This window comes from Piliocolobus tephrosceles, chromosome 18 (assembly GCF_002776525.5).
Source record: "Piliocolobus tephrosceles isolate RC106 chromosome 18, ASM277652v3, whole genome shotgun sequence".
Taxonomy (NCBI): Eukaryota; Metazoa; Chordata; class Mammalia; order Primates; family Cercopithecidae; genus Piliocolobus; species Piliocolobus tephrosceles.
Window position 1 is genome coordinate 72,817,241 of NC_045451.1, and position 22,947 is coordinate 72,840,187.

The 22,947-nt window shown below is 42.3% G+C and overlaps 1 protein-coding gene across 2 annotated transcripts in view; it reads right to left on the reverse strand.

The window, feature by feature from the left end:
- Nucleotides 1-10,183: 10,183 nt before the first annotated feature.
- The window catches only part of CEP76 (centrosomal protein 76), a 29,317-nt gene continuing 16,553 nt past the window's right edge, over nucleotides 10,184-22,947 (reverse strand). Inside the window, exons 9-12 of one of the 2 annotated variants that reach the window (XM_023228448.2) lie at nucleotides 18,452-18,618; nucleotides 15,954-16,287; nucleotides 12,416-12,633; nucleotides 10,184-11,050 (exon numbers count right to left, since the gene is read on the reverse strand). In XM_023228448.2, the coding sequence (XP_023084216.1) occupies nucleotides 10,912-11,050; nucleotides 12,416-12,633; nucleotides 15,954-16,287; nucleotides 18,452-18,618 (858 nt within the window). In that variant the 3' untranslated portion in view covers nucleotides 10,184-10,911. The remainder of the gene's footprint in view (nucleotides 11,051-12,415; nucleotides 12,634-15,953; nucleotides 16,288-18,451; nucleotides 18,619-22,947) is intronic. The other variant, XM_023228449.2, reaches the window with a different exon arrangement.

The following is a 22,947-nucleotide window of genomic DNA, read 5'->3' on the forward strand; positions in this document are numbered from 1 at the left end:
GTGTGGTGGTGCACACCTATAATCCCAGCTGCTCAGAAGGCTGAGGCACAAGAATCACTTGAACCCAGGAGGCAGAGGTTGCAGTGACCCAAGATCATGCCCCTGCACTCCAGCCTGGGCGATACAGTGAGACCTTGTCTCAAAAAAAAGAAAAGAAAAGAAATGTTTTGAGGAAAAGTAGAGGATTGAGTTAAAATGTATTAACAATAGTGTATCAGTGGTTCACGAGAGACCTTGGAAAATACTAGGCAAAGCAATAATCATGTTTCACCTACTTAATGTGATTCTCCTTTAAGATAATGATTTTTAAACCATCATAGATGTATGACGTTCTGATCTGAATATAAGTGTAATTATTAGCTTCAACTAGTTAAGAAGATTTGTCTTCGAAAAGACTTCATAAATATGGATTTTAGGCCAAGCCACTATTTTATGCTTACGGAAATTGGAGCCTGCAAAGGTTAAGTTACTTACCCTAAATTACTGCTAGTTGGCCTGAGATAATTCAAATATATTTCCTATAACACAAACTTTCCAAACACTCTTTTATAGCTGTATTACATAATTCTGATCAGATGTCAAATGTTAGGACAAGCAGTAGCTTACTCCTTAATTCCAGTGGGAAATTAAAAACAAAATAAGGCCCAAAAATATCTATTCTTTGTGACAGTCGCTTGAGGCCAAGGCTTGAGTGCAGTGGAATGATCTCAGCTCCCTGCAGCCTCCACCTCCTAGGTGCAAGCAATCCTCCCACCTCAACCTTCCAAGTAGCTGGGACCACAGGTGCACACCACCATACCTGGCTAACTGTTGTACTTTTTTGCAGAGACAAAAAAGAGACAGGGTTTCACCATGTTGCCCAGGCTGGTCTGGAACTCCTGAGCTCAGGTAATCCACCCACCTCTTCCTCCCAAAGTGCTGGGATTACAGGTGTAAGCACCACCACCGGCCACAAAAACATCTTTGTTTTGTAGCAAAGTTTGATGTTTGACAATAATTGCTTAAAAATGGAGAATTCTCAATAAAATCTTAACCAGAGTTTTGTGTTGTGTAAATTAAAGAAAAATTTTCAGACTGAATCACACTTTGCTGATGAGACAATGCAAAAATATTTTTTCAAGCCTCTATTTAATTTTTCCTGAGTGTGTGTGTGTGAAGAGACAGAGTCTCATTCTGTTGCCCAGGCTTGATGGAGTGCAGTGGTGCAATCATAGCTCACTGTAACCTCTAACTCCTGTGCTCAAAAGAATCCTCCCAGCCAGGCACAGTGGCTCACGCCTGTAATCACAGCATTTTGGGAGGCTGGGGTGGGCAGATCACCTGAGGTCGGGAGTTCAAGACCAGCCTGACCAACATGGAGAAACCCTGTCTCTACTAAAAATACAAAATTAGCTAGGCATGGTGGCGCATGCCTGTAATCCCAGCTACCCGGGAAGCTTAGGCAGGAGAATCTCTTGAACCCAGCGGGGCAGAGGTTGCAGTGAGCTGAGATCTTGCCATTGCACTCCAGCCTGGGCAACCAGAGCGAAACTCCATCTCAAAAACTAGAGTCCTCCCACTTCAGCCTCCTGAGTAGGCTGGGACTACAGTGATGTGCCGCCACACCCCGCTAATTTTTAAAAACTTTTTGTAGGCTGGGCACGGTGGCTCACGCCTATAATCCCAGCACTTAGGGAAGCCAAGGAGAGTGGATCACGAGGTCAGGAGATCCAGACCATCCTGGTTAACACGGTGAAACCCCATCTCTACTAAAAATACAAAAATTAGCCAGGCATGGTGGCATGTGCCTGTAGTCCCAGCTACTCAGGAGGCTGAAGCAAGAGATCGCTTGAACCTGGGAGGCGGAGATCACAGTGAGCCAAGATCATGCCATTGCTTTCCAGCCTGGGTGACAGAGTGAGACTCTGTCTCAAAAAAAATTTTTTTTTTTAGAGAAAGGGTGTCAGTCTGCTACCCAAGCTGGTCTCAAATTCCTGGGCTCAAGGTATCCTCCCACCTTGGCCTCCCAAAGTGCTGTGATTACACGTTTGAACTGTTGTGCTTGGCTAATTTGTCCTTTTTTCTTTTTTTTTTTTTTTTTTTTAATACAGGGTCTTGCTCAGTCTCTGGAGTGCAGTGGTGCAGTCTCTGCTCACTGCAACCTCTGCCTCCCGGGTTCAAGTGATTCTCCTGCCTCAGCCTCCTGAGTAGCTGGGATTACAGGTGACCACCACCATGCCCAGCTAACTTTTGTAGTTTTGGTAAAGTAGGGTTTCCCCATTTTAGCCAGGCTGCTCTCCAACTCCTGACCTGCAGTGATCCACCCACCTCAGCCTCTTAAAGTGCCGGTGTGAGCCACTGCACCCGACTTATCCTAATCTTTATCGAGAAAAGATGGCCTTTTCCTGTTGCTCAAAAAAGGTGTTTTTTCCCTAACGTACAGGCAGAGGTCTAGAGCTGCTCTTGGCTCTTGTATTCTACTTTGACCCAATGAGAGCTTCATTTCTCTTCCAAGGTGAGCATGTAACCAACATAAAATATGACTTCCCTTTAATTCAACTAGATATTTAATGAGTTCCGCACATTCCGGATGTGCTAAAAAGCTAGTCTCTAAGCTTTGCCTTAGTAATTTGTGTAAAGGGTATAGGTAAAGCTATAGGCGTGGTGGTATGTGCCTGTGGTCCCAGCTACTCGGAGGCTGAGGTGGGAGGATTGCTTGAGCCCAGAAGGTAGAAGTTGCAGTGAGCCGAGTTCATGCTTTATATGTTACTTGTGCTTTTCCCTTAGGATTTCCCCTGAACTGTTCTGTTAACCTCAATTCCTGCCCTCCTGATCTTTTGTATAATGAGCCACTGATGGAACACTGTGTATTCCCCTTACGTGCTGTACCTGTTCATACCTCTCAGGAACAGAAGTGTAACCCTCGCTCCCGCTCTCGACCTGGCAATCTAATCCTTCTTAAGAGATGTTGGAAGAAAAATTATTGATATTGCAATTCATAAAAACATGACATCCCAGAGCTTAACCTAAAGTTGTAAGAGAGTGTTTTAAAGAAACTTAATTTTTTTTTTTTTTTTGAGACGGAGTCTTGCTCTGTCACCCAGACTGGAGTGCAGTGGCACAATCTCTACTCACTACAATCTCCGCCTCCCGGCTTCAAGCAGTTCTCCTGCCTCAGCCTCCCGACTAGCTGTGATTACAGATGCATGCCACACACCCAGCTAATTTTTGTATTTTTAGCAGAGACGGGGTTTCACCATGTTGGCCAGGCTGGTCTTGAACGCCTGACCTCGTGATCTGCCCACCCTGGCGTCCCAAAGTGCTGGGATTACAGGCGTGAGCCACTGTGCCGAGCCCAACACTATTTTAATGGTATCAAAATTATTCCTTTGTGGCTGGGCACAGTGGCTCATACTTGTAATCCCAGCATCTTGGGAGACTGAGACAGGAGGAATGCTTGATGCCAGAAGTTCAAGACCAGACTGAGCAACATAGCAACACCTCATCACTACAAAAAAAAAAAAAAAGGTTTAAAATTAGCCAGTCACAGTGGCATACAACTATAGTCCTAGCTACTTAGGAGGCTGAGGCAAGAGGATCACTTGAGCCCAGGAGTTCTAGGTTAAAGTGAGCTGTGATCATGCCGCTGCACTCCAGCCTGGGTGACAGAGTGAGACCCCCGGCTCAAAAAATTAAAAAAGTATTATCTTGCAGAATTTGCTAAGTAATAGTCATTCTTCAACTGTGATATTGTCATAATGCCATGGATGTTTTCAGGGTTAACAACATTTTGTGGTACTCTTTTTTTTTTTTTTTTTGGTGAGGTAGGGTCTCCCTCTATTGCCCAGGCTGGAGTGCAGTGTGCAATCATGGCTTGAAGCCTCGTGACATCCCACCTCAATTGATCCTCCCACCTCAGCCTCCCAAATAGATGGGACTACAGGTGCACACACCATGCCTGGTTTTTGTTTTGTTTTGTTTCTGTTTTGTTTTTGTATTTTTGGTTGAGATAGGGTTTCGCCACATTGCCCAAACTGGTCTTGAACCCCTCGCTCAATTGATCCACCTGCCTTGGCCTCCCAAAGGGGTGGAATTACAGGCGTGAGCCACTATACCCGGCCTGGAAAAAAAAAAAACACAAACTTTTGAATCGATTTATTTTACCACATTTAGAACAACCGCTGCTTATCATAGACAAGCTATTTGATTCTTCCAATCGGGTTTATCAAAACTGAAGATTCCAATTTAACATCTTTAATCCAAACATGTTTTATTAATATATTGACCAAAAAAGTAAATTTTATTCATAACTTGAGTTTAAAAATAAAAATTCCATATATTACTGAAATTAAGCTAATATAAATCTCAATCTGATTCTGATAAATTAAGATGTATATGGGAAACAACCACCAAACACAAATAAGATGTATATGGAAACCCTAAAGCAAACACTAAAAAATCTCTCAAAAATTAGTGATTTAAAAAAAGACAAAAAATAGTAATAAAAATCATTAAAGAAATTAAAACATTAAATTAGAAAATATTCTTGTGGGCTGGGCATGGTGGCTCACACCAATAGTCCCAACACTTTGGGAGGCTGAGTCAGGAGGATCGCTTGAGGCCATGAGTTTAAGACCTGTATTTGAGTGAGACCTTGTTTCTACAAAAAAATTTTATAAGTTAGCTGAGTGTGGTGGTACATGCCTATAGTCCTAGCTACTCTGGAGGCTAAGGCCAGAGGATCTGTTGAGCCCAGTTCAAGGCTGCAGTGAGCTATGATCACACCACTGCAGCCTAGCCCCAAAGACAGAGTGAGACACTGTCTCTTGAAATTAAGACAATATAATATTCGGCCGGGCACGGAGGCTCATGCCTGCAATCTCAGCACTTTGGGAGGCCAAGGCAGGTGGATCGCAAGGTCAGGAATTCAAGACCAGCCTGGACAACATGGTGAAACCCCCATCTCTAGTAAAAATATAAAAATTAGCCATGTGTGGTGGCACGCACCTGTAGTCCCAGCTACTCGGGAGGCTGAGGCTGGAGAATTGCTTGAATCTCGGAGGCAGAGGTTGCAGTGAGCCAAGATCGTGCCACTGCACTCTACCCTGGGTGACAGAGCAAGACTCTGTCTCAAAAACAAAAAAGAAAAGAAAAGAAAGTATAATATTCACTTAACACAGAAGAAAGCAATAGACTTGCAGGTGCTTTCTGATCTTAAAAAAAAAAATAGAACAAGAAAGCAGTAAGGGAGAAATAAAGGGGGAAAAAAAACACGAGGCAAAAGAAAAGTAAGATGGCAAACACAAATCCAGCCATATCAATAATAACATTAAATGTGAATGGGGCTGGGCGCAGTGGCTCACGCCTGTAATCGCAGCACTTTGGGAGGCCGAGGCAGGCGTATCACCTGAGGTCAGGAGTTTGAGATCAGCCTGGCCAACATGGTGAGACCCTGTCCCTACTAAAAATACAAAAATTAGCCAGACATGTTGCTGCAGGCCTGTAATCCCAGCTACTTGGGAGGCTGAGGCAGGAGAATCACTTGAATCTGGGAGGTGGAGGTTGCGTTAATCTGAGATTGCACCACTGCACTCCAGACCGGGCAACAGAAACTGCAACCCTCCCTCAATTCCCCCCACCGCCACTGGCCAAAAAAAGTGAATGGAGGCTGGGTGCCTTCGCAGATGCCAATAATCTCAGCACTTTGGGAACCCGAAGTGGGCGGATCACTTGAGATCAGGAGTTTGAGACCAGCCTGCCTACAAGACAAAACCCCGTCCCTACCCAAAAATACAAAAAATACAAAAATTAGCTGGGCATAGTGGTGCACACCTGTGGTCCCAGCTATGGAGTCTAAGGCAGGAGAATCACTTGAACCCAGGAGGCAGAGGATGCCAGGAGCCAAGATCGCACCACTGCACTCCAGCCTGAGTGACAGAGTAAGACTCCATCTCAAAAAAAAAAAGTGAATGGACTTAATCCAGTCAAAAAGCTGAAACTGTCAGACTGGATTAAAAAAGGAAAATTCAACTATATGTTGTCTACTGAGCAAGATACACTTTATTCTTTTTTTTTTTTTTGAGACAGAGTCTCGCTCTGCACCCAAGCTGGAGTGCAGTGGAGAGCAATCTCGGCTCGCTGTAGCCTCTGCCTCCCAGGTTTAAGCAATTCCCCTGCCTCAGCCTCCCAAGTAGCTGGGATTACAGGCGTGTGCCACCATGCCCAGCTAATTTTTGTATTTTTAGTAGATACGGGGTTTCACCATGTTGGCCAGGCTGGTCTTGAACTCCTGATCCCAGGTGATCTACCCGCCTCAGCCTCCCAATTACAGGCTTGAGCCACCGCCCCACGCCTTTTTTTTTTTTTTTTTTTTTTTTGAGACAGAATTTCACACTGTTTCCCAGACTGGAGTGCAGTGGTGTGATCTCAGCTCACTGCAACCTCCACCTCCCAGGTTCAAGCGATTCTCCTGTCTCAGCCTCCCGAGTAGCTGGGATTACAGGCATGCACCACCACACCCAGCTAATATTGTATTTTTAGTAGAGACAGGGTTTCTCTATGTTGGTCAGGCTGGTCTCAAACTCCCGTCCTCAGGTGATCCACTCGCCTTGGCCTCCCAAAGTGCTGGGATTACAGGCATGAGCCACTGCACCAGGCCCCAATTTTTTTATTTTTCATAGAGATGCAGTCTCACTATGTTGACCTGGATGGGCTCAAATTTTTATTCAATAGATTTATGCTTGACTAATGAAAAATGAAGTTTCTGAGTTTCTGATATTTTTCTATTAACTAAATAGAGATATAAAAATACATATATATATAATATAGAGGGGACTGCTGGTATACATATTGTCAAGAACAACACCTTAGAGACATTGTTAAATTTTACATTTTTAATAGAAAAACAACTTTTATGACTGCTAAATATACAAGGTAAATTTAATTCTTAAAGAGAAAAATTGGCCAGGCATGGTGGCTCGTGCCTGTAATCCCAGTACTTTGGGAGGCCAAGGTGGGTGGATCACCTGAGGTCAGGAGTTTGAGGCCCACCTGACCAACATGCAGAAACCCCATCTCTACTAAAAAAAAAAAAAAAAAATTAGCCAGGTGTGGTGGCAGGTGTCTGTAATCCCAGCTACTTGGGAGGCTGAGGCAGGAGAATCACTTGAACCCAGGAGGCAGAGGTTGCAGTGAGCTGAGATTGCACTGTTGCACTCCAGCCTGGGCAACAAGAGCCAAACTCTTGTCTCAAAAAAAAAAAAGAAAAAGAAAAATTATTAGTATGAACAGGCCAGGTGCGATGGCTCATACCTGTAATCCCAGCACTTGGGGAGGCCGAGGCGGGAGGACTGCCTGAGCTCAGGAGTTCGCGACCAGCCTGGGCAACAAGGTGAAACCCCGTCTGTAACAAAATACAAAATTAGCTGGGTGTGGCAGCGTGTGCCTGTAGTCCCAGCTACTTGGGAGGCTGAGGCAGGAGAACTGCTTGAACCTAGGAGGCGGAGGTTGCAGTGAGCCAAGATTGCGCCACTGCACTCCAGCCTGGGCAACAGAATGAGACTCTGTCTCAAAAAAAAAGACAAAAGAAAAAAAAAAAATAATAGCAGACTTCTAGTGGTACATGCACTGAAATAACCTTATAAGTCTTTAGAGAAAAATATTAATGCCAGACTCTATTGGTGCATAAAAAGCATATTTATTACACAGTTTATACCAAAAGCGCATTTGAAATACACATTACTCTGGTACATAAGGTGGGAAACTCAGCCTCAATGTTAATTCAGCCTTGATCTTAATATAATCTGTCTCTTAGTACATACCTCATAGTTTGTCTCAAAAGTTGAAAATTACAAGCAATTTTCTGTTGATAGCTTTATTTGTAATTTTGGCAAAAGAGTTCTTTTTAAACTTTTTTAAAAAGTTTTTTTTTTTTCTTTGAGATAGGGTCTTGCTCTATCACCCAGGCTGGAGTGCAGTGGTACAATCTTTTGGGCTTAAGCGATTCACCCACTTCAGCCTCCCAAGTAGCTGAGACCACAGGTGTACACGATCACGCCATGCTAATTTTTAAAATTTTTGGTAGAGATGGGGTCTTGCTATGTTGCCCAGGCTGGTCTTAAACTCCTGAACCCAAGACATTCTCCTGCCCCAGCCTCCCAGGGTACTGGAATTATAGGTGTGAGCCACTATGCTTTAAAAAAAGCTTTGATTATTATTTTGCTAATTTTCTACAGTCATGTCAGTTTCACATGAAACATCTGAGTACCATTTTTGATGAAAATTGTAGAAGAGGGATCATAATATTTTCAGACTTTTTAAACAAATCGAATCATAAGTATTTATTATATATAAAAATAAAACAAAGTTTTTTTTTATAGAGTTGGGGGGTCTCTATGCTCCCAGGCTGGTCTTGAGCTCCTGGCCATCCTCCGGCCTTAGCCTCCAAAAGTGCTGGGATTATAGGTGTGAGCCACTACACCTGGCCCAAAAAATAAATTTTAAGACACTTTTAGATTTTAATTTTCGAAAAACAAAATCATTTCATTTGTAGGGGTGAATTAAAGTGATTAAAAGAATAACTTGGATAGCCAACTGGTACAGAGTTACTTTCTTAAGATCAATGGATGAAGCAACTAAATTAAGAACTACACACATCAGAGTGAATGAAGATTCTTTGAAAAAATAAAAAACTTAAAAAAAAAATAGGCCGGGCGCGGTGGCTCAAGCCTGTAATCCCAGCACTTTGGGAGGCCGAGAAGGGTGGATCACGAGGTCAGGAGATCGAGACCATCCTGGCTAACACGGTGAAACCCCGTCTCTACTAAAAATACAAAGAAAACTAGCTGGGCGAGGTGGCAGGCGCCTGTAGTGTCAGCTACTCGGGAGGCTGAGGCAGGAGAATGGCGTAAACCCGGGAGGCGGAGCTTGCAGTGAGCTGAGATCCGGCCACTGCACTCCAGTCCGGGCGACAGAGCAAGACTCTGCCTCAAAAAAAAAAGTAAAAATAAAAATAAAAAAAATAAAAAAATAAAACTATGCACAGAGGTGCTAAATAGGCAGTCAGACCCCTCATATCATGTATTATGCAGCTTCTTGCAAAAAGTTGAATTGCTACTCTTTTTATTGTTTGCTTTTGTTCACTTAAAACTTTTTTTTAATATATAAAATGTTAAAATAAGTTGAGGAATCAGGTTTCACTTTTTTTTTTTTTTTTTTTTTTGAGACAGAGTCTTGCTCTGTCACCCAAGCTGGAATACAGTGATGTGATCTTAGCTCACCAGAACCTCTGTGGGCTCCAGCGATCCTTCCACCTCAGACTCCCGAGTAGCGTGGATTATGGGCGTGTGACACCATGCCTAGCTACTTAAAATTAATTTTTAAAAAACTTTTTTTTTTGAGATGGAGTATTGCTCTGTTGCCCAGGCTGGAGTGCAGTGGCGTAATCTTGGCTTAATCACAACCTCTGCCTCCCGGGTTCAAGCGATTCTCCTGCCTCAGTCTCCTGAGTAGCTGGACTACAGGCACATGCCACCATGCCCAGCTAATTTTTGTATTTTTAGTAGAGACAGGGTTTCACTACGTTGGCCAGGCTGGTCTCAAACCCCTGACCTCATGATCCACCCACATCGGCCTCCCAAAGTGCTGGGATTACAGGTGTGAGCCACCATGCCCGGCCCTTTTGTTTTTTTGGTTTTTTTTTTTGAGACACAGTCTTGCCCTGCCTCCCATGCTGGAATGCAATGGCACGATCTCACCTCACTGCAACCTCTGCCTCCCAGGTTAAAGCGATTCTCCTGCCTCAGCCTCCTGAGTAGCTGGGATTACAGGTGTGAGCCACCACGCCCAGCCTAATTTTTGTATTTGTAGTAGAGACAGGGTTTCACCATTTTGCCCAGGCTGGTCATGAACTCCTGACCTCAAGTGAGCTGCCCACCTCGGCCTCCCAAAGTGCTGGGATTACAGGCATAAGCCACTGTGCCGAGCCTTAAAAAACTTTTAAAACGTGCTTAATTTTAAAACAAAAATCAGTATGGAGTCACTCACATATGCTTGTTTTCTGTGGTCTCACACAATCTCTCATTTAGATTAGTCACATATATGCTGATTTTTTTAACACAATGAAAAGAAAGAAAAAAAGGTTTCAGAAGATAGAATCCATGAAGAGGCTAGTAATGAATCCTCTGACCACAGAAAATCAGTGATAGACTGCAAGATCACAATTTATCCGTATCGTAACAAAGAGGTATAAATTTTTTCTAAAATACCCAATTCATTTTTACAACGAATCACACTGATAAATATTTCTAAATGATTCATGTATTTTCATATGAGGTTATTAATAGTTATGCTTTTCTGGTAATAGTTTTCTCCTATTCTTGCTTCAAGGTCCAACCATAAATTTCTAGACAGTCTCAAATATCCCAAGGGCCAGGAATAAACCACTAAAGTGATAATTCATCAACATTTATTTTTACCAATGCAATAAATAAATCTGTCATGAGGTTAATTTCTCCTAATTTGTATAAAATAATCCCATTAACCTGGAAAAGTAATGATCATATTGATTTTTCTAGGGCTCAAACCCTTAGACAAATATCTCTTTGATTACCTGTTAGTGTCAAGAAAACTGAATGCATTTTATATTAATATTTAAACTACTGGTAACTGTAAACAAAGTAGCATTTATTAAAATAGAATATACACTTAATTTATACTAAATTCCAGGGAGATTTATACAAGTTTTTCAGCCTTAATTTTTAAAGGAACACATGATTTTTTTTTAAACATTACCAGTCAATTATATACAAAATTGAAATATGCCATTCAAGCCAGATTGTGATTTTAAAATAACAAACCTCTAAATAGCTAAATAATATACAATGCATAAAATTCTAATTACACACAGGTATAATTCTTACATAAATATTGGCCCTATAATACCGAGCGATATTTACAAGCAAACATGATCCAAACAGCACATGCAGATTCAGGGTAAGTAAACACTCGGACACGAACTGCCAGTCGCACTTGGTCTCCACGGCAACAGATAATTTCTTCACAGAAAGGAGATCTATTTAAGAAAAAAAAATTATTCAATTAAGAAGTGACTATACACTTTACTTCCTTATTTGCAAGTAAATCAGTATTTCAAATAATTTTTTCAGGCTAGGCGTGGTGGCTCATGCCTGTAATCCCAGCACTTTGGGAGGCCGAGACAGGTGGATCACCTGAGGTCAGGAGTTCAAGACCAGCTTGGCTAACATAGTGAAACCCCCGTCTCTACTAAAAATTACAAAACTTAGCCAGGTATGGTGGCAGGTGTCTATAATCCCAGCTACTTGGGAGGCTGAGGCAGGAGAATCACTTGAATCCGGGAGGCAGAGGTTGCAGTGAGCCAAGACTGTGCCACTGCACTCTAGCCTGGGTGACAGACTGAGACTCCATCTCAAAAATAAATAAATAAAATAATTTTTTCAAATTCTGTCTCTGCTATCAAAGACCCTATAATTTTGGTCAAAGTATTCAAATTATAGACTATTTCCTTATATTCCAAACAAAATCAGAGATATCTGAGACTGCACCAAAATCACTGGGAAAATAATCCCAGACTATCTAGGGCTACATTTCAGACCAAATGAATCAAAATCTGTGGCAAGGAGGGTAAGTCACTGTAAAAGCTCCCATGTGACTTGGATGTCATTCCTAAATAACTACCAGATTAGGCTGGGTGCAATGGCTCACACGTGCAATCCCAGCACTTTGGGAGGCCGAGGTGGGAAGACTGCTTGAGCCCAGGAGTTCAAGACCAGCCTGGGTAACATAGGAAGACCCCATCTCTACAAAATAAAGATTTAAAAAAAAATAGCCACGTATGGTGGCACATGCCTGTGGTCCCAGTTGCTTGGAAGAGTGAGGTGGAAGGATCACTTGGGCCCAGGAGGTCAAGGCTGCAGTGAGCCATAACTGTGCCACTATACTCCAGCGTGGGCAGCAGAGCAAGACCTTGAGTTTAGCCGGGCACGGTGGCTCAAGCCTGTAATCCCAGCACTTTGGGAGGCCAAGACGGGCGGATCACGAGGTCAGGAGATCGAGACCATCCTGGCTAACACTGTGAAACCCCGTCTCTACTAAAAAAATACAAAAAGCTAGCCGGGCGAGGTGGCGGCGCCTGTAATCCCAGCTACTCGGGAGGCTGAGGCAGGAGAATGGTGGGAACCCGGGAGGCGGAGCTTGCAGTGAGTTGAGATCCGGCCACTGCACTCCAGCCTGGGCGGCAGAGCGAGACTCCGTCTCAAAAAATAATAAAAAAAAAAAAAAAAAAAAAAAAGACCTTGAGTTTAAAAAAAAAAAAAAAACCACGAAATAAAAAAAACCCTGCCAGACTGATCTCTAAGATTCTTAAATTGAAAAAAGGATTCCATAAATTACACCTTACCGAAGACATGTGGCAAATGCACGCCTTGCATTTCTATACACAAAATGTATTGGGAACCCTTTAAATGTGTGTCCATCAGGGACAGCCCTTCTTATTGCATCCTGAAATTCTTCATTGCCCGCTGAAATACTTGTTGTACGCTCAAATTCATAAGAAGCCAAAGCTGGTGATAAAAGGTAGGAGAGCTGGTCTTCCCAAACAGTAGTGAGGCCAAGATCCTATAAGCAATCGAGAAAAAAAGTGAAATACAAAAATATTTTCAAAACCAACTAAATAAAAATGTTGATTATTTTAATGTATACCAAGAAAAGATTTTTAAAAGCTATCATAATATTTTAATGATAATTATAGGGATGCATAGAAATAAAAATCAGATAAAAGGAACTATAGGTGATCAGATTTTACTTCTTAGAGAAATAACCAAAAAAATATTCAAAACAGTGACGTTCACGAAGTCCCCAAATCCTGTACTACTCTAGTATCTACTAAAAAATACTATATGAAATAGTCTTAATATGGAGGACAGATATAATTCTTATATTTTGAGATATTTTACTTAACTTTAAAGAGTTTAGGCCATGTGTGGTGGCTCATGCCTGCAATCCCAGCACTTTGGGAGGCCAAGGTGGGCTGATCACGAGGTCAGGAGATTGAGACCATCCTGGCTAACACGGTGAAACCCTGTCTCAACTAAAAATACAAAACATTAGCCGGGCGTGGTGGCGGGTGCCGGTAGTCCCAGCTACTCAGGAGGCTGAGGCAGGAGAATGGCGTGAAGCCGGGAGGCAGAGCTTGTAGTGAACCGAGATCCGGCCACTGCACTCCAGCCTGGGCGACAAAGCAAGACTCTGTCTCAAAAAAAAAAAAAAGAGCTTAGTAAGAATGAATCTGTTTATTAAAGACTGACTCTTCCTACCATAAACTGAACTGCAGAGGTGAGAAAAGTCAACAAATTAATTCTATATGTGATTAAACAAATATTTACTGAACATGTACTCTATAAAACTTATATACTGTAAGAGATAAAAAGATGAACACATTTTACAGGCCCCTAGGGAGCTTAAAACATATTTCTATGGAATGTTAAAAACACATGATTCCACTTATTTTTTATTTTTTTAAATTTTTTGAGACAGAGTCTTACTCTGTTGCCCAGGCTGGAATGCAGTGGCGCGATCTCAGCTCACTGCAACCTCTGCCTCCCAGGTTCAAGTGATTATCCTGCCTCAGCCTCCTGAGTAGCTGGCATTACAGGCACCCACCACCATGCCCGGCTAATTTTTGCATTTTTAGTAGAGACGGGGTTTCACCATGTTGGCCAGGCTGGTCTCGAACTCCTGACCTCAAGTGATCCACCCACCTTGGCCTCCCAAAGTGCTGGGATTTACAGGCATGAGCCACCGCACCCAGCCCATGATTCCATTTGTAACACCAAATGATATTAATTGACATCTAGACACATAAAGTTAAAAATAATATTGTTACAAATACAAAAAATTCTCAAAATTCTAGATATTTTGATTATCATAATGGATCTCTGGCATTTCCTCATTTCACATTCAAGGTTTTAACTTGTCACAAATGGTCTCAAAGGTCCATGATTAACAATGCTTCTCCTGTGGCAAAATGTGAACTTTTGCTGATTTACAGGCACCTTAACTTAAATAGTGATCAACACTGGCATCCGTCACAGCTTTGTTTTCTTGTTTCTATAAACAGTAATTCTTTCTTTTTTGTTTTGTTTTTTTTGAGACAGGGTCTTACTCTGTCACCCAGGCTGGCGTGCAGTGGCACAATCTCGGCTCACTGCAACCTCCGCCTCCCTGGCTCCTTTCACCTCAGCCTCCAAGTAGCTGGGACTACAGGCATGCACCACAACACCCAGCTAATTTTTGTACTTTTTGTAGAGATAGGGTCTCACCATGTTGCCCAGGCTGGTCTTGAACTCCTGAGCTCAAGCGATCCACCCATCTCAGCCTCCCAAACTGCTGGGATTACAGGCGTGAGACACCGTGCCTGGCCAAAAGTAATTCTTATAAGATATTGCTTTTATTTGTAAGCAGAACCTATGAAAAGAAAGCTAAAGACAATACAAGTGATGGAAGGAAAGAAAAAGTACTAAGGGGCATTCATTTCCAGCAATATGATGGACCAGAGGTATCCTGACCAACTCTTGCTGAAACCGTATTACAAATGCCAGGTTTTCCAAAATATATATTTAAATGCTTTGATAAGTTGACAAGTGAATAAGAAATATATTAAAGGCCAAAGCTAAGAGTAACTGGGAACCCAGAGAACATGTTTGATAAATCAGATTGCCTTTGACAGCCTCAAAGAACACAGAAAACAAGGCTCACCCAAGGTGGGGACTGGAATAGGGAACCCTAAAAGGCGAATTAGAAATAAATCTTGTAGGAATTTTGGATTCTAGTCCTTTGTTGGTGATATGTGTTACAAATAACTTTTCCCACCCCACAGCTTCAATCTCTTAATGTTTTCTTTTGATGAACTTAAGTCTTTAAGATACAATCTTTTCCTTTATGACTTAATACTTTTTATATCTTCTTAAAGGCACTTTACAAAGGAAATCTACATGCTATTTGACAAGAGGCTTGATCTGGCTGGGCACAGTGGCTCACAACTGTAATCCCAGCACTTTGGGAGGCTGAGGCAGGTAGATCACTTCGAGACCAGCCTGGCCAACATGGTGAAACCCTATCTCTACAAAAAATATAAAAATTGGCGGCATGGTAGCACATGTCTATAATCCCAGTCATTCAGGAGGCGGAGGCAGGAGAATTGCTTAAACCTGGGAGGTGGAGGTTGCAGTGAACCAAGATCATGCCACTGCGCTCCAGCCTGGGTGACAGAGCGAGAGACTCCATGTTAAAAATAAAAATAAAAATAAAAGTAAAAGAGGCTTGATCTCATAAGTAATCAGGGAAATGCGGATTAAAGCCAGACATCTACTCAGTTGAGTATAATATGAAAACAAAGAAACCAACCTGGGGAGAAAAATGAATATGAAAAAAATATGACCCAGTATACATATTTTTTCTTTAAAAAATAATAGAGATAGTGTTTCACCATATTCCCCAGGCTGGTCTTGAATTCCTAGGCACAAGTGATCCACCCACCTCAGCCTCCCAAAGTGCTGGGATTACAGGAGTAAGTCATCAAGCCCAGCCTAACCCAGGATTTTTAAAGGGGCAAATATGTGAATAAGCATTTCACAAAGAGGAAATCCAAATAGTGGTATTCAGCAAAAATCTTGACTCTAAGGGATGTGAACAAGTTCACCATTCTTCATTTCTAGGAGGAAGTAATTCTTTCTATAAGAATTAATTTGGAGATTTTTGAGTCTCAAAACTTAAACTCTCACGACTTTCAAAATTATAAGCTTCATAATAGTAGTGACTGTAGTTGCTTTGTTCAGGTCTGGAATAGTGACTGGCACTATCACACATGCCAAAAAATAAATACATAAATACATAAATGAAAAGAAGTAGGAAACTACAACTGTGTCAGTGCGAATTACCTTCCTGTGTTCTGACACTAGGAGCCTCAGCTGCATTTCAATTTCATTACTTGTTACTGATGCGTCAATTGTGGATGCACACAGAGGTGGAAAGGGAGGAAGGGATGTTGTAGCTCCAGGAGCACACACGGATTTAATTGCTTCCTCACTCATAGGTTTCCATTTGGATTCATCATTCAGATCAAATACACAGGTTTCTACTGCATCAGAGGGTTGACAATTTCCCAGGAACATCTGATGGTTGAAAACACAACCAACTGTTCGATATGGGTACAGTGGTTTGGGCTGTTCAGCAACTGGAGGTTCATCAGGATTGGTAGGTTTATGGATGTACCTAAAAAAATTAAATAATTTTATATATGAGAACTTAACATTTAAAAAGGCAGCATCTTACTGAGAAAATTATTCTAACACTTAAGGCCATAACTACTTTTCAGAACTAGAGTTTAATACTTGTTTTTCTTTATTTCCACAATTTGATTACTCTGTATTAATTGTATGGTACATCTTACAATACTGAAACCAACTCTAAACAACAGAATACATTCTATGTATACTGTTAAGATCAAAGGCTGGGCGCGGTAATACCAGCACTTTGGTAGGCCAAGGCAGGTAGATCACTTGAGGTCAAGAGTTTGAGACCAGCCTGACCAACATAGTGAAACCCTGTCTGTACTAAAAATACAAAAATTAGCTGGGCGTGGGAGCATGTGCCTATAGTCCCAGCTACTTGGGAGGCTGAGCCAGGCGAATTGCTTGAACCCCGGAGGCAGAAGTTGCAGTGAGCCGAGATGGCATCATTGCACTCCAGCCTGAGCAACAAGAGCGAAACTCCATCTCCAAGAAAAAAAAAAAATCAAAAAAGTTTGCCTCAGATAACATAATTAAAATAATCTGGTTATGCATTTTCAGGCACAACTAACCAAAACATTACTGGGCATGATTATCAACCAGGGAGAAAAAGGATTCAGGGAAATGAAAAGAGGCCCATGGCTGGGCCTCTAGAACACACACATCTGAAGACAAGATGAAGGAAAAACTGCGAACAGCCAGAGAGGAATAATGAATATTGAAAGTCAATTATAAGAAATAAGCTAAGGAAAGAGAATATTCCAGGAAGAAAGAAGGGAGACAGCCAGGTGGAAAGGGGTCCCCAGATAAACTCCAACCAGCCTGTGCACTGGGAGGAGTGCACACTGGGGTGGAGCCACACAAGTTCCAGCAATTTGCAGTGGGGAGGAGCCTGGCCCCTCCTCTTCCTGAGTGGAACCTGGAAGTCAGTCCGCGAGGCGGGAAGCACACTAGCAGGCACTCTGGCTTCGTGGAGGGTCCCTGTTTCCCAGTTTTTTTCCTTTTTGTCCAATAAATTCCATTTTTCTCCCCCTTCAAATTGCCTACGAGCCTAATTTTTCGTGGCCGTGTGACAAGGACCCGGCTCTTAGCTGAACTAAGGAGGAAGTCCTACAACAGAGGTACTCAGCTCTTTCAAAATCTAATGACAGGCTAAAGTACTTCAAAAAATGTGTCCAGTGGATTGCCAGCATGGAGATGATAACCACATCAAATTTTAAAAAGAAATAATGATTTACAACTTGAACTTATTTTCAGGCTTAGGGATGATTATCAGAAAAAAACATATGCCGGCCAGGCCTGGTGGCTCAGCACTTTGGGAGGCTGTGGCGGACAGACTGCTCGAGCCCAGGAGTTAAAGACCAGCCCAGACAACACAGCAAAACCTCATCCCTACAAAAAAATTAGCTAGGCATGGCTGTGCACACCTGCAGTCCCAGCTACCCAAGAGGCTGACGTAGGAGGACCACCGGAACCCAGGAAGGGGATGCTGCAGTGGGCTGTGACTGTGCCACTACACTCCAGCCTGGGCAACAGAGTGAGACACTGCCAAAAAAAAAAGAGAAAACTGAAAAAAAAAAGATGCTAATCATACACAACTAGTAAATATAATTTACTGTTTACCAACATCATGTTGGTAAAGAATATTTGAGGTAAAAGTTTTCTTAGAATTCATTTACTTAGCTGCCATAATTGAAGTACTTTTTTACATAATCACTAAAAAGGCTTTAACTAAAATCATCAACACGTACCTTCAAGTACCATCAATATGGACAAAAAACCCTTATAATTTAAAATACTTATAACTTAAGCTGGACATGGTGGCTCACGCCTGTAATCCCAGCACTTTGGGGGACTGAGGTGGGTGGATCACCTGAGGTCAGGAGATCGAGACCAGCCTGGCCAACATGGTGAAAACTTATCTCTACTAAAAATACAAAAATCAGCCAGGTGCAGTGGCGTGTGCCTGTAATCTCAGCTACTGGGAGGCTGAGCCAGGAGAATTGGCTTGAACCTGGGAGGTGGAAGTTGCAGTGAGCTGAGATTGTGCCAGTGCACTCCAGCCTGGGTAACAGAGCAAGACTCCGTCTCAAAAAAAAAAAACTTATAACTTCATTTTAATATCCTTATACACTTAGTAGACTAACCTGTGTCCTGTTAAACTCTCCCAAAAAGTGATGGTCCCATCAGTTCCACAAGTCATAACCCAGGCATGAGGTACTCCTTTTGCCTTGGTCCCAACACAAACAAAGGCTTCTAATCCATATCCAAGAAGAAGGCTGCACAGAAGGTTCGCGTGATCTTCACAGTCACCCTGGAAGATAAGACAAATTAAATGAAGTATTCATTCTTCCATATTGTTTCCTCATTACATGCTGAAATACAAAATTATAATAAAAATCTATTGGCCGGGCACAGTGGCTCACGCCTGTAATCCCAACACTTTGGGAAGCCGAGGCGGGTGGATCACCTGACGTCAGGAGTTGGAGACCAGCCTGGCCAACATAAGGAAACCCCGTCTGTACTAAAAATACAAAAATTAGCTGGGCGTGGTGGTGCACACCCATAGTCCCAGCTACTCGGGAGGCTGAGGCAGGTGAATCACCGGAACCCGGGAGGCACAGGTTGCCGTGAGCTGCAATCACGCCACTGCATTCCAGCCTGGGCAACAAAGTGAGACTCTGTTTCCAAAAAAAAAAAAGTTTTATAAAGAACTCACACAACATAGAAAGAAAAGTAGAATTTTTTTTTTTTTGAGACCGCCTTTTGCCTGTCCTGTCACCCAGGCTGGTGACATGATTCACAGCAGCCTTGACCTCCCAAGCTTAAGTGATTTTCCTGTCTCAGCCTCCCAAGTAGCTGGAACTAAAAGTGTGCACCACCACACCTAACTAATTTTTTGTATAAACGGGGGTCTTACTGTGTTACCCAGGCTGCTCTTGAACTCCTGGGCTCAAGTGATCCTCCTGCCTCAGCCTCCCAAAGTGTTGGGATTATAGGCATGAGCTCCTGTTCCCAGCCTGGAATATTTTAACAGATTAATAGCTGAAGGACATGAAAAAACAAGCAAACAAGTCATACAGCAAGAAATACAAATAAATGGAAAACACTCAACCAATGACTGATAGTATCTATATGTGATAATTTCAAGAAAAAAAATATATATAGGAAAAATGACTGGCAAGAACAACAACAAAATGCCAACAATGGTTACTACTGGGGAGGTTATATATAATTTTCCACTCTATTTTCCAGATTTTCTTTGATGTGGTTATATTACTTTCAATTTTAAAAAGTTATAAAGACCTATAAAAAAACAAAATATTAGCTGGGCATGGTGGTGTGTGCCTGTAATCCCAGCTACTCGGGAGGCTGAGGCAGGAGAATCACTTGAACCTGGGAAGCAGAGGTTGCAGTGAGCTGAGATCGTGCCACTGCACTCCAGCCTGGGCAACAGAGTGAGAGACTGTCTCAAAAAACAAAAAGAAAAGAAAAGAAAAGATCTGATACTGTGTTCTGTGAAAAAAATTACTAAGATATTAAACAGTATGGCTACAATTTTGTATTTAAGTGTACGAAAACTACAGGCAAAAGCAAAAATAACTATTTGAGTTGAGTTTCAGAATGAAAAACTTTCTTTTTGTTTTTCCCCTCGAGATAGGGTCTAGTTCTGTCACCCAGGCTGGAGTGCAGTGGCGTGATCTCAGCTCACTGCTGCCTTGACATCCTGAGCTCACTGCAGCCTTGACATCCCTAGCTCAAGTGATTCCCCCGCTTCAGTCTCCTGAATAGCTGGGACCACAGGCGCTCATCACCAGGCCCAGCTATTTTTTGTGTTTTTGTAGAGACGGGGTTTCGCCAAGTTGCCCTGGCTGGTCTCGAATTTCTGGGCTCAAACAATCTGCTTGCCTCAGCCTCCCAAAGTGCTGGGACTACAGGCATGAGCCACCTTACCTGGCCAAGAAATTTCTTTCTCCAAAAAATTTGCATTGGTGGTGCTACAGTTTTTTTAAAAACTTAACTGTAAGAAAACAAACAGCATTTTATAATTCTTAAAGTGACTTTACAAAAATGTAATAACCAATCTTTTATTTTTTAATTTACTTTTTTTTTTTGAGATAGAGTCTCGCTCTGTCACCCAGGCTGGAATGGAGTGGCGTGACCTTGGCTCACTACAACCTCCTCCTCCTCCCAGGTTCCAACGATTCTCCTGCCCCAGCCTCCAGAGTAGCTAGGACTACAGGTGTGCACCACCACACCCAGCTAATTTTTGTATTTTTGGTAGAGACGGGGTTTCACCATTTTGGCCAGGTTGGTCTCAAACTCCTGACCTCAAGTGATCCGCCCACCTTGGCCTCCCAAAGTGCTGGCATTATAGGCATGAGCCACTGCATGTGGCCTAATCAACCTTTTAGACCCAATTATTTCTGAGATTTTGTCCTAAAGAAAATTCAAAAGTAAAATAATAATATCTGCAAAGATAGTCAATGTAAAAGTTCATTCACGGTAACATCGAAAAATTAAAAATGAGCTTAACTTTATGGCCAGGTGTGCCGGCTTTTGCCTGTAATCCCGGCACTTTGGGAGGCTGAGGCGGGCAGATCGCTTGAGGCACGGAGTTCGAGACCAGCCTGGTCAAGAAACCCCATCTCTACTGAAAATACCGAAAAAAAAAAAAAAAGGTCAGGCGTGGTGGCTCCATGCCTGTAGTCCCAGCTACGCAGGAGGCTGACGTAGGAGAATTGCTTGAGGCCAGGAGGCAGAGGTTGCAGTGAGCCGGGATCATACCACTGCACTCCAGCCCGGGTGACAGAGCGAGACCCGCGAGACCCCGTCCCAAACAAAACAAAAGAAAACAAACAATAACCAAACCACTGAATACAAAAAAGACCCTAACTTGGCAGTTAGGGAACTTAACAATAGGGAAATAGTTAAGTATATTTTGTATATTGACTCAATAAAACTTAAACACTCATTAAAAAAATGGAAATCAGCACTTCAGGAGGCCAAGGCAGGCAGATCACCTAAGGCCAGGGTTCGAGACCAGCCTGGCCAACATAGTGAAACCCCATCTCTACTAAAAATACAAAAATGAGCTGGGGGTGGTGGCAGGCACCTGTAATCAGAGCTACTAGCGAGGCTGAGGCAGGATAATCGCTTGAACCCAGGAGACGGAGGTTGCAGTGGGCCAAGATCATGCCATTGCACTCCAGCCTGGGCGACAAGAGCAAAACTCTGCCTCATTTAAAAAAAAAAAAAAAAAGAAATCAGAAAGATTGTAGCAACACATAGAAAAATGTTCATAGCATAATAATTATAAAGCAAGATACAAAAATGTATTTACATTAATTATAATTATGGAATAAATTATACATACACGGGAGAAAAAATATAAAAAGAAATGATAAACTGGGAATAGAATTATGGGTAAAGTTTCACCATTACTGTTAATGCTGTTATATACATATACATACACACATATATGTGTATATATATATATTTTAACTTGCTCTGTCACCCCGTTTGGAGTGCAGTGGCGCGATCTCGGCTCACTGCAACTTCCACCTCCCAGGTTCAAGAATTCTCCTGCCTCAGCCTCCCGAGTAGCTGGGATTACAGGTGCATGCCCCCACGCCTGGCTAATTTTTTGTATTTTTAGTAGAGACGGGGTTTCACTGTATTAGCCAGGATAGTCTTGATCACCTGACTTCATGATCCGCCCGCCTCAGCCTCCCAAAGTGCTGGGATTAGAGGCGTGAGCCACCACACCCATCCTAAAGATAGTTTTACTTGTTTGTTATCATACTATCAACATTTTTAGAATACAGATGAGGAAATATCCCATAATCTATAAAATTAGTTTACTGAAATCAAGTCATTCAAAAAGTGTAATTAAATATACATTTGTATGTAAAACTAAACAAAATAGCATGCCATTGAAGATTTCTTTTCTATATTCATTTTGTACTGCCATTTATCTTTTTGCTTTTTTTTTTTTTTTTTTTTTGAGATAGTTTCGCTCTTTTTGCCCGGCTGGAATGCAATGGCGCAATCTCAGCTCACAGCAAACTCTGCTTGCCAGGTTCAAGCAATTCTCCTGCCTCAGCCTCCTGAGCAGCTAGGATTATAGGCATGTGCCACCACGCCCAGCTAATTTTGTATTTTTAGTGGAGACAAGGTTTCTCCATGTTGGTCAAGCTGGTCTCGAACTCTCGACCTCAGGTGATCCGCCCACCTAGGCCTCCCAAAGTGCTGGGATTCCAGGCATGAGCCACCGCACCTGGCCCTGTTTTCTCTTTTTTAAAGCTGTATTATCTGAGCAAATTTCAACGCATCAGTAGTACCAGACAGCCATGGTCTGGTCCTGGTGCTGTCTCTCATTCATTCTGTAAGGTGATTTCTGACACTTTAGTACTTGTAGGTCCCTACATCACAGAAATCACAGTAAGTTAAATAACAAACCACATGAGAAAATAAAGATGCTGAGTTTTTTGTGTATTGATATTTAAATGTTATGAAAAATAGAACAAGGTTCTGACGTGGTCAAGTTGATAGCACAGCTGTCTCAGGTACCCAAAGGGGTTAGTTCTAGGACCCTTGCAAAAGAAAGTCCATGGAGACTCAAGGCTTATATAAAATGGTG